The sequence below is a fragment of the Aphelocoma coerulescens genome, chromosome 8 (genome assembly GCF_041296385.1).
Source record: "Aphelocoma coerulescens isolate FSJ_1873_10779 chromosome 8, UR_Acoe_1.0, whole genome shotgun sequence".
Lineage (NCBI taxonomy): Eukaryota > Metazoa > Chordata > Aves > Passeriformes > Corvidae > Aphelocoma > Aphelocoma coerulescens.
Window position 1 is genome coordinate 27,320,288 of NC_091022.1, and position 11,374 is coordinate 27,331,661.

The 11,374-nt window shown below is 45.1% G+C and overlaps 1 protein-coding gene across 5 annotated transcripts in view; it reads right to left on the reverse strand.

The window, feature by feature from the left end:
- Positions 1-9,594, reverse strand: part of RAB3B (RAB3B, member RAS oncogene family) — a 51,006-nt gene extending 41,412 nt beyond the window's left edge. Inside the window, exons 1-2 of one of the 5 annotated variants that reach the window (XM_069023403.1) lie at positions 9,471-9,594; positions 4,440-4,518 (exon numbers count right to left, since the gene is read on the reverse strand). In XM_069023403.1, the coding sequence (XP_068879504.1) occupies positions 4,440-4,460 (21 nt within the window). In that variant the 5' untranslated portion in view covers positions 4,461-4,518; positions 9,471-9,594. Of the gene's footprint in view, positions 1-1,374; positions 1,456-4,439; positions 4,519-6,482; positions 6,558-6,984; positions 7,136-9,470 lie in introns of those variants that run through there. The other 4 variants (XM_069023404.1, XM_069023405.1, XM_069023406.1 and 1 more) reach the window with 4 other exon arrangements.
- Positions 9,595-11,374: the final 1,780 nt, after the last annotated feature.

Genomic DNA, 11,374 nt, shown 5'->3' on the forward strand with positions numbered 1-11,374 from the left:
CTGGCTGTTGCATTATGTGCAGCTCAGGCACTTGGTGGGAGGAGGCAAGGCTCTGACTCTTCATCTCTGTACAGAACACAACTACACAGACCAAATTACTATAGAGAAGGAAAAAGAAACTTTACCTTTTAACAGATATACCACACTTTTAATCTCTCATGCTGTTTGAAACTACCACACATCAAATAAGTGAAGGTCCTGGCTCCTTAGAACCAGTCACAGGGTTGGCAAACTGGAGCAATGACAGCACAGGTCTAACCAGCAGCTATTCATCCAAACCAGGGCCTGGGCTACTCGTGTGCAGAATCAGAAGGCACTGAGCTGTGACAGAAGTCTCTCCTTCACCCAGCATCCACAGAAGTAAGTTAATTTTCTCCTCAACTCAAGTTCATAGGCACCTTTGGGAACAAAACTCCCTCCAATGCCTACTCTCAGCACATGCCCAAATACTTCCCTTCTTAGCAAGTCTCACCTATGCACAGGACTTCACCCATACACTGAAGAAAACCAGCAACAACAACAACCCAAACAAAACCAAAACAAATGGCTCAAAATTCACAACTATAAACCAAAATGATGTCCCAAGGCAGTTTAAATAAGGATGACAATTTAACTTAAATTCCCAGCAGGGGGGAAACAAACCAAAAGCAACCCAGTTTAAACTTCAGTACACTAAGCACAACAGTTTATCTCTGATTAAACATATGCAACTTTCTCACACAGAGAAGGGTTGGTGCAGCATTTTGTTCACAGATTGTATTCACAAGGGCAGTTCCTGAAGAAATTCATCAGTAGCTCAATAGTGAGCAGCTGCACCGAATGCAATAAAATCTTCCCACAAGTATTTCTCTGTAGGATACAGCACAATTCTGATACACTCTCTTCTGAACTTCAGCTGCTCTTCAGTCAGACTCCACAGTCATTTGGAAGCACTCAAGAAAACACAAGAACAAATTTTCTTCTCATTAGTGTATCAGAAAACAGCTCTTCTACCCATGTTTTGTGGTTCATAGCAGGAATTTCTAAAATGAAGAATTCAACATCTGACTAACTTCTGTTGACAGACTCAGGCCAATGCACTCACTGCCTCCTTAGCCTTAGAAATCTTACTTTGGCTCAGCTGCCAAAATTATGAATCAGGTAATTAGTTGATTTGCACCATCACTACACTGGACGACAGAAAATTCTATTTGAGTAATTTATCTTCCCCATACACATTATCATCTCCACAAATGCCATTGAGAACACTTGTGCACTTGCTCAAGAAGAAAAAAAAAATTAAATCTCTACTTCTCCATTCTATTCACACAGGCTTGAAATAGTGAGAAACCCTCATCACTTGAAGCCTGGTCTTTTAAAGATTCAGACACAGACCTTTAACAAAGATGTATTCCACTAATCATATAGGAATCAGTATCTTCCTTCTACCCCTGGTTTCCCAGAATTCATCCACACACTCCAAGCTGATCTTTTAACTGAAGCACTGCTGCCTCTATTAACCCTCCTAGATTGCTCTAATCAGAATTGTACCTGGCTACAAATGTGACTTTCAGATCTCAGCTGAAAAAGCAATTACAGAATGTGGCCAGCTCGAGCAGCTTTGTTAGAAGCACAAGACAGACAATAAGATCAAATGATACTTTGCCCAGAACGTGGGGCTGTTGTCATAGAAGCACAACCCTTGCTGGCCTCTGTGCTGGCTGAAGATGCTGCAGGTCAGTGCCTTGAATCACCAGAGGCAGTCAGAGCACAAAAATTTTAAAGAAAACTCCATCCCCTTGCTTAAATTTGACTTTTCCCTTTACCCTTTAGTGAATAGAGTGAAACTGAAAGGACTTTATAAAATTTCTGATTATCCCTCTGACAGCAGATAATTACTGAAGCTGTGCTCCACCAGCACTCGGGTTGGAAGTGTTCACAGGGCTGCCCCTGAACTTGCACTTAAATCCCAAAGCCAGGAAACTGCAGACCTTTCTCCTGGTTCTCCTCCCCTCCCTTTCTCTTCCCCACCTGTTGTCTCAGGTCCTGCTCCAAGCACTCCCCAGTCATGTCAGCCCTGAGGACCCTGCAGAGAGCTGGTTCAGAGAACAGAGAGATCCCAGTTAAGAATAAATCCTCCTACAGCTTCTCCTGTTTTGCAGGGCTACTTGTAAAGATGGTTCAGTTCCTTATCCCACACGGCTGAGGGAGCCAAGCAGAGGGGACAGAGCACTGGGAAGTGGTGGCAGTTGCTATGCTACTGAAAGGTCCATGAAATCACATCTCCTGCAGGCCCTCTGCACCTGGAGGACATTCTGCAGCAGAGGGAAATGGAGACAACACGCTGAGGTCGGGCAGCTCCCGTCCAAATCACCCGAAGGCTCCCACAGCCATTGTTCCCAGGGGATTGTCCTCCCTCCTTGGTGCAAAGCCATTTAGCTGGCAGTGCAACCCCTGCTCCCTGGGCATACAGACACAGATGCTCTTTTAGGATGACTCTAAACAGAGCAGCATCTCTGCTGTTTCATACAAACACACAGCCCAAGGAGAGTTCTGTTACAGGAGACCAGGTCAAATACAACTGGCACACAGAGGGCAAAGGAGAGGCTCGTGACTGTTTCCATTTTGACCATCTTGGAATAATCCTCAATAAAATACCTATGCAGGAAAGATTTAGCTACAGTACATAAAACCCGTTATACAGGAGAGGGAAAATCGGTAAATCAGATTGTCCTTGAGAACACTTCAGTGTGAGACCTTGCATGATTTAGCTCTTTGCCTGGGTAGCCCATTTCTTTGTAGTTAAGAGCATACTAATATTGACAATCTTTTTCCCCATGTGCATTAGCAATGGGAGCAAGATCTCAAACACAGCCACTTCCAACTAGTTTTGTGGGAATAGGCAGTTTTGTAGCTCTGAGATACCTTATTATTTCCCTATTGAGGAAAAAGCCTGCAGTGTGAGCTCATCTTTTATTAGACAAAGAAACCACATTAGAGCAGGATGCTGCAAATGCTCTAAAGCAATAAAATCTTAATCAGAGCTTATTAGGCACCAAAGAATATATTCCTCGGTCAAGGTGGCTCTCCTGCCTTTAGTTTCTATTTTGGTATAATGAAGTTTAAAGAAAAAAGCCTATTGCCCTAAGACACCTCCATGGGAAACCAGCCTTTGCTGCTTTTAGTGCTCACTGAAATGCGTCATACAGATGGATCCACACAGCTGTGTTCCTCAATTTGTGACCAGCATCATGATGAACACTCAAACTGGTTTCTAGTGCAACACAAAACATCAAAGTGTTCCTGCTCTTAGGAATCATTGAAAGTGGTCACTGTAACCCCTGCTCTGCAATATTTACTGCCTACAGCCAACCTCAGTAAAAGTTTAAAGCGTCAGCTAGAAATCAACTGATGCATCTCACCATACATTTATTGCCAAAAAAAAAAAGGTTGACTTTTAGTGTCACCAGCCCTTATGGTTTTGGCTACAAACTAATGGAGGGCTGTTCTTTATCCTCTCACAGACAAGAAACAAGAAATCCAGTCATTACCTTGGAAGTTTACATGTCTCTTTATTAGCAAACACATGGGTGTGTTCACAGACATGCTGTCTCCACATCAGACACGTCTCTCACAACAGTGTGAGAAAGAAATCTGAATTTGGAAAAGAGTCTCCTTTTCTGCTGTCAGATACCCCAGTTAACTATGAAACGTGGTCACACTGATGTAACTTATACTTCAAACTATACCTTAAGATACATTTGCAAATTCAGCTTGTTATGAACCTGTGTATTCTCTGTATTACAACTTCTGGGCAGTTCTAGCAATAAAAACATCTTTTAATATGCTTCATTTTTAAAGCCCAAACTGGAATTTCCTACATATGTCTTGTGTTATTTAGGACCAGTAACAATTTAAATTTAACTGTGACTTTTACCTGTTTCATCATCATCCACTAACACACATTTCTTTAATTAGGCAGACGAGAAGATGGGGTGAAACCACTCCTCTGTACATCTACAGTAATCCATGGAGAGGTGTTACTAATATGCAATACAACTTCTTCTCAAAAGCATTAATACCTTGTGCATTTTTTCCCCAAAAAGTCTTAAAAAGTGCATCTAAGTGAAAAATATTCTAGTTCACAAATTACACATCTATGTCAATTTTCTATTATAATAACTCACTCCTTTATGCGCTCTGTCATTGGGAAAGAAATACTTTGTTTTCTTTTTCAGAAATTAAGTTCAATTCTGAACCAGATTTCTATCAGGCAATGAAATTTTTTTTACAGCCAATGTTTGGTGTCCTAAGAATAAAGCTCATAAAGGAAATAAGGCCGTGACCTTAGAAAGTCTTATACAAATGCTCTTCTACAAGAGAGATTTATCAGAAGCAGAAAACAGAGTATGAGAAATTAACATAACTGCTAATAAACATTGCAAGCAAGCGATAGTTACCAATTTAGATCTATAATCCATGAGAGATGAAGGCTTTGCTGTGAGTATATGAACCAAGAGAGTGGTCACACTGTTGAACCTGTGATGTAGAAGCAAAAGGATTACAATGATTATGATAAAGATGGATAATAAGAATATTAGGTAAGAGAATAATGGGTAGGCAGGTTAGGCTGGGAACACAGTGCTGTGTAAGGTCTGAGCTTCCTCCACTGAAGGTAAAGAGGAAAGTCCTGTAGTGTATAAAGAGAACAGAAACAGTGCTTGAGTTAGTGACAGATATTAAGATAACAGCAAATATTCGAAGCCATCAGTTTAAAATTTAATAAAGGGAGATTATGTTTACTAATCTAAAATTAAAGTTCCACATAAATCTCCCAAGTGGATGGAAAACCTTAGATAGGATCCATTACACATTTCCTGCAGAAAGGCAGCAAAGCAAATGGAACCAAGAAGCAGCTGAAATACTTCTGTACACACGGGGGTTTTGCACAAAGCCTGGATCAAACTCTACCGTGCTGCAAGGGCAACTTCAATAGGACATGGAAACATCAGCAACTTACAGCACATCCACACAAAAATAACTGCCTTAAAGTAACAATTATTCCAGATTTAGAGCAGAAAAACGTAACAGAATATAGTTGTCTTTTTCATGGCTAACACAATCTAAAGGCCAAGTTTGTGTCTGGTACATTTCCTCTCCAGTAAGTCAGGGTACAGCACCGTTTGTCATCCTGACTTACATTATCTTGCCTTGTGGGGACTGCCAAAACATGTGGGCAAACTCGGACCTTATGTAAATAACAGGCTGCAGCCACCTACTCCGGGCTAGAATTTTGATCAAAGACAAGTCCTTTCTCAGGATCCACACAATTGACAATCATCTCACTTGGCAACATGACAGCAGCTCAGTCTTGCCCAAAGTATTGCACATTTTTCGGTATCAGTTACATTTCCTCCTGCTCACACAGCCCTGCCCTCTGCAACAGCTGCTCCCTGTGACAGCCTCTGGCATACTCAGTACTGTCCAGAACTTGACTTTGGGTTATCATTTAAATGCCACTCAGTTGACAGATCTAGAACAAAACCAGTTTAATTCTCTACACAGAAAGTCTATGGTTATTACTTTAAAAATGTGAGCTCTTCATCTTGAGCGCTTCATCTTTAATAAAATTCATTTATTAATGAGTCCAGAAGTCTTTACAAGAAGATCCACTTGTAGTGGATCTGTTCTGGAATTTACATGCTACAAAAAAGTTCAATATACTCATGACAACTAAAGGATAAAAACCTCTAAGCAATGTCAGTGGTTATTTATTATCATTAGTCATTTAGATTTGGGAACACAGTCTTTAAGAAGAGCTTTAAAAATGTTTTTAAGAATTTGCTGGGTGTGGAACAGGAGTCAAGAACCAGCAGATATCACTTTTTTGCCATAGAACTACACGACTACATTTGGTTCAACAGCAGGCTGCGACTGTTGTTAGAAAGATTTCCTCGAGTCAAACATCAAGCCATGCCTCTCCCATTTCCTGCATGACATTCAACATCCTCAAAGTCCATTTTAGAGCCAGGATAAAATTCTCAGAAAGGAGGTATTAGTCACTTTAATACTACAATGACCAAAAAAAAAATTTAAAGAAATTGAAGTTTCCACTTGTCTACTCTCTTCTATGAGCACTGAGTATTTGCCACTCTCTTACTGTCACACGGTTCCATGCCTGTTTGCAAGCACACTACTCCAGAAAATACAGAGAAAAGTATTTAACAGCAAAAAAATCTCCCCTGGTAAATCTCCCCACTAACTGAGCCCAGCTCAGCTCTCTCCCAAAGGATGCACGGAACAGGGGAGTTTTATCTTCCCTATGGCCTAAAGAGCAGATGCAGAGATTTCCGCAATTCCCTGAGTATTCTGTTGAATTTTGGAGTCCTGGAGCCAGCCAATTTCTAAGTCTACAGAACTGCAAGCCGAGGCTGACCCCAAATCCAGCCCTGTCCTGGAGAACAATGCACACTGACGAAGCTGATGGCTGTTACAAAACTCACCGTCTTCAAAGCCCTTCCTTCCTGTCACAAACACTGCAGTGACGGCCGAGAAAACAGAATTCCGGAATTCAGTCCCCTTCTCATTGGATCTCCAGCCTTGCAGTTCTGCCTCTTTCTCCAGGAAGGAACTGGCAATAGAGAAATACTTCCGAGCACCCCACTGCTGAATAGACTGAAGCAGCGTGACATAAAAGCACCCAGAGCAACACACAAGACGGATCTGTACCAGCTCTGCTACAAGACACGTGTGAGTCCCTGCTGATCCTTCCCCAGCTGGAAGGCAGGGCACGTTCTGCCTGGGATACAGCCCTCCACGGAGAAAGCCGTGACCATACCCTCCCCCAGTGGTGGAAGAAGAGGAAAGTTCAGGTTTATGATGGAACTCACACTATCTGGAGCTAGAGGGAGGCCATATGCAGACTCAGGTAGACACCCCTCCACCAATGAGCAGGAGACTATTACAGACTTTTCTGCATCACTGGTTCTAAAACCTTTCACTTACAGGTAAAAGCAAGCTGCTGTCTTCACCAAATCAAGTGACCAGAGACCGGAATTGTCTTGTAGAAACCACCTGCAAACCAGAATCACAGAGAGACAGGGCCAGCTCTGGATGCCTCTGCAGTGCAGAAGTTTAATTTGCTGCCTTTTATCCTCCTCTTCCAAGCAGAAAATCTGTGATGAGTAAGTTAATTCATTTCTCTGTGCTATGATGCTCTCCCATGCTGCAAAGTAAGCCACCTGCTAACTGGAATTACAACAAGCACCCTCACACTTCCCATGTTTTAAAGAGCTAATACTTCCAAACATAAATCTTATTGCTTATGTCATATATCAAACACTACTGCACTATGCTAAGCACACATTTCCAGGAGCTCACTAAATATGCAGAACCTGAAGCACAAGATACATTTTTACAGCAAAAAGCATACCTGAAATGACCAGTTCAGGACATTTCTCAGCATTAGCCATTGAGAACTGCCTCAAAAAAACCCTACTTCAGCCCAACCAGTAACAGAGACTAGACATGGACCTACTGGGGAGGGCCAAGTAGACATGAGAGCCCTTCCCTGGCACTACAACCAGTCAGTGTGATGCAAGATCCTGAACTGTGATGCTATGGACTGCACATTTTAATCTGGAGGTGCATGAAAACATATGAAGATGAAGGTAGGAAAAACCATCTCTGAACTACACAGCTAACACGACTACTACATGACAATGACAACCACCATTATGTTAACAAACACTGAATGCACTGCTTTGCCACACACAAGAACTACTGCTATTAAAACCTAAAGCTAGTAAGTCTTCTCACTTTGTCACCTGAAAATATATTGGGTCTGCAGGAGGGCAGCAAAAATTTGTCAAAATTGCAAAGGAAGCTTGATTTTAATATTGGTTTATTTGTCTCTCTTCTGACTTATCTTATAAATTGTTCTGATAAAACTGTCCTGAAGGCAGTGAAGTCTCATTAAATGTATATACAACCACCTCCAGGATAGCAAGCAGAAACAACAAGAAATAAAAGCCTTTTAGTTACACACTTCCATACAGCAGTGTATTAATTCAATTTTGTACCCTCTATAACCCAATACCAGTGCTTCAGTGATCTGGGTACAGTTACAAACACACAGACCAAAATTATAGTTCCAGGGACATTTTTACCTTTGGAGGGAAAAAAAAAACCCATTCACAAGAGGATGTTACTTGAACCCAGAGTTAATCCAGGCAACTCTGAAGCCCTGCAAACTGTTATTTGCACAACTGAGAGTGCAGCACTGGGTGAGTAATAAGCGAGAAACAAAGCAGGAGAAGTCAAAACCAGATTTGTCACCAAAGAATTTCATAGAAACATGTTCTGAGACTGCTGTCTTATGTTGTCTCAGGACATGGGAAAATTCAGATTAAAATTAACCCCCAGTTTTTTGTCTGTTTGTTTGAAGTTACACTTAATTTAGGTCACATCAACCTGATGCACTGCACAAGCATACAACAGGTCGTTGCTTGTTAAGAAGGAAAGGACAGCGTGGAGACAAAACCTTGGGAGGCAAAAAGGTGGAGCCACTCGTGCCGGTGTTGGCGGTCCCGCTGCGGTCCCACAGGCTGATGTTACCGCGCTCGTCAACGACACTGCCGGGCTGCTGGCAAGCACGGAGAAAACAGCGCGGAAAACCAACGCGTCGTCTCAGAACGGATGGCAAAAATATGCCACATGTGTTTTGTACAGCATAAACTGGAGAGTTCATACTTTTTATGAACTAAATTAGAAGATGGATGCGTTTGGCTTTGTGCGGTGGGCTCGCTGCCCAGGGCTATAGGGCAGTGTGGGTCCGGGCAAGTCCGCTCCTCCGCCTGTTCGGCCGGGCAGCGGCTCTGCGGTGGGAGCTGGGCGGGCTGTGCAGTCCGGCAACAGTGGATCCCTGCCCTGCCCCGAGGAGCCACGACGACAGAGGGTGCCTAGTTTCCCGGCAGTGCTCCATCGCCGAGCCCGTGGGTTATTGTTACCTGTTCCCCCTCCCCGAGGCGGGCAGTGCCCGGGGTGACGGGAACGGGCGGGTTACGCACCAGCTGGAGAACAGCCGGGAAGGCCCCGCTCTCCCGCCTCCCCACCACGGGGCTGAGGGTATTTTAGAGATAAAGCAATAATATATCGCCTCTCATTGCTGGGAAATGTTTATTTTAGAGATGGAACTGCTGTTGCCCTCTCCGCCCCGCCGCTGTCGAGGGCTGCCCGTTACACCACACCTCGGGGCACGGAGCACCCACCCGGCGCTCACCCGCCGGGCACCTCCTGCCGCCCGCCCCGGCTCCCGTCCCGCAGAGCCCGGGGACGGCCCCGACGCTCGGTGCAAGGAGGGCAGGAGGAGTTTGTGGATCCCGATGGGGACATGAGGCGCGGAACACCGCCAGCCCCCTCCCCGTCACCTTCGAGGAGAAGCAGCCGCGACGGCGCAGGAGGAGCCCCCTCAGAGGGGCCACGGCTCTTACCTGCGGCGTAGGAGCGACGGCGCCGAGCCGGGACGAGCCGAAGCGAAGCAACTCGAGCCGAGCCGAGCCGAGCCGAAGCGAAGCAACTCGAGCCGAGCCGAGCCGAGCCGAGCCGAGCAGTCCCGCGGCCGCTGCTCGCGTGGCGGGAGCCGCCCCCCCGCCGGTACCTGGGGCGGCCCCGGGGGCGGAGCGCGGCGCGGCGGGGGCGGGGGCCGGTGGGGAACGCGGGAATGGGAATTGCCTCAGGCGTTCCTGGAGCCCCCGAGGGCGGGGAAAACATCCCCGGTACGACCCAAACTTGCCATTCTTGTCGCACTTTCCGCACGGGCTGGAATTCTCGTCGGTAGAACTGTTAACTCTGAAGCCTAAGGACGGCGGCTGTGTCATCAGGCGCTACATTTCTGCTGGTAAGAAGACAAAAACTGAGGCAGTGGCTGCAATCTAAGTCACTCACATGAAGGAGGTCTGATGAAGAGGTTGTGGTGGACTCTCTTGGCTTTAAAACCCTGCAGACCCCAGAGAGATCTGACTGTGGTCTATTCCTTGCCAGGAAACCAAAATAGCCTTCAGAAATTATGCCCTAGACAGAATGAACAAAATATTGGGGTTTTTTAAACATTTTAAACATTATGTCTGACATAACTAACAAGGTGCTTCCCTAACGACCAGCAAAGACGGCAGGATTTAATAAGTGCCTGAGCACAACACAAGGGTCTTGTTGGGCCCCAGGAGAGAGGCTCCTTGTGAGGGGAGGCCAGAGCAGGAGCTGCATAAAGGTACTGGATTTGCAGGGTTTCTGTCTTCAGGGAGTACCTCTGAACTCAGGGCATCCCTAAAACTTGGGGGTGTGGGTACCTCTTCACCCTGCTTCGTCCCCCAGAGTACTGCTGCTTTCTGCTCAGTCTCATTGTGCCTTTGTGTTTGATGTGCAGCACTTTGACAGCCTGGACACTGCCCACACAGCCCAGGGATTGTTTTGTCCACTTGTAAAAGCTTTTTGCACGTCTGGTGATCTTCAGCATCTGATCCTCAGTTCTGATCTTCAGTGATCTTTGGGCTGGCTCTTAGGTCAACCAGCCCTTGGAGCAGCTTGAGCTTTATAACAGTTCAGCCACTTTAAAGGTGTCTGACGATTTATTGCTACGTTTTGCCCAGGGCAGTTGATAAGTTTCCAGTATCATGAGAATGCAGAAAGCCAGGGAGCACAGCAGGGCTACATAGCTAGCATATAGCCAAGGTGAGCATTTTAGGAACAATCACAGGAGGGATGCTGAGCAGCTGTAAGGAACACCTCTTCTCTCTGCAGATCAAAGATGCCATACAGCGTCTCCATTTTACTCAAATCGGAGCTATCTGCTAGGTGGCCCAGGGGACAATTCTACCCAACATCAGAGTAATTTTCTATCCTCATCTAGAATGAAAATGTGTATTTGCCATCAAACCCCCAACTAAAATTATTGTTACGTAAGTCAGGCCCTGATTTAAGCCTTAAGCAAGGTATCAGCTTTGTGTAGGCAACTGGAAATAATCAACAGCATAACAAAATCCCAAACTCATTACAACAAGTATTTCAAAGACAGTCTAGCAGGCTTGACACCTACAAAAGTCTTTCTAGCTCCTTGCAATCCTCTTGTTGCTCTGGGATAGGTGATTTCTGCCTTTGCCAAAACCTGACTACTTGTCAACCCAGCATGGGTAGAGCTTTTCTCTCAGTCTGCTGACTGATGCTCAGTCTAGAAAACCATGGTGATCCCATAAAGCACCGACACAGAATGCAAGTGATCAAGGGCACATATCTGCACCTTTGATGCAAAGGACACATTATGGCTCAGGCTCACTTGGGCATCTGGTAGAGATCACCTGATTTGACATCCCATAACTGCAGCCACAAGAGCAGAGCCACT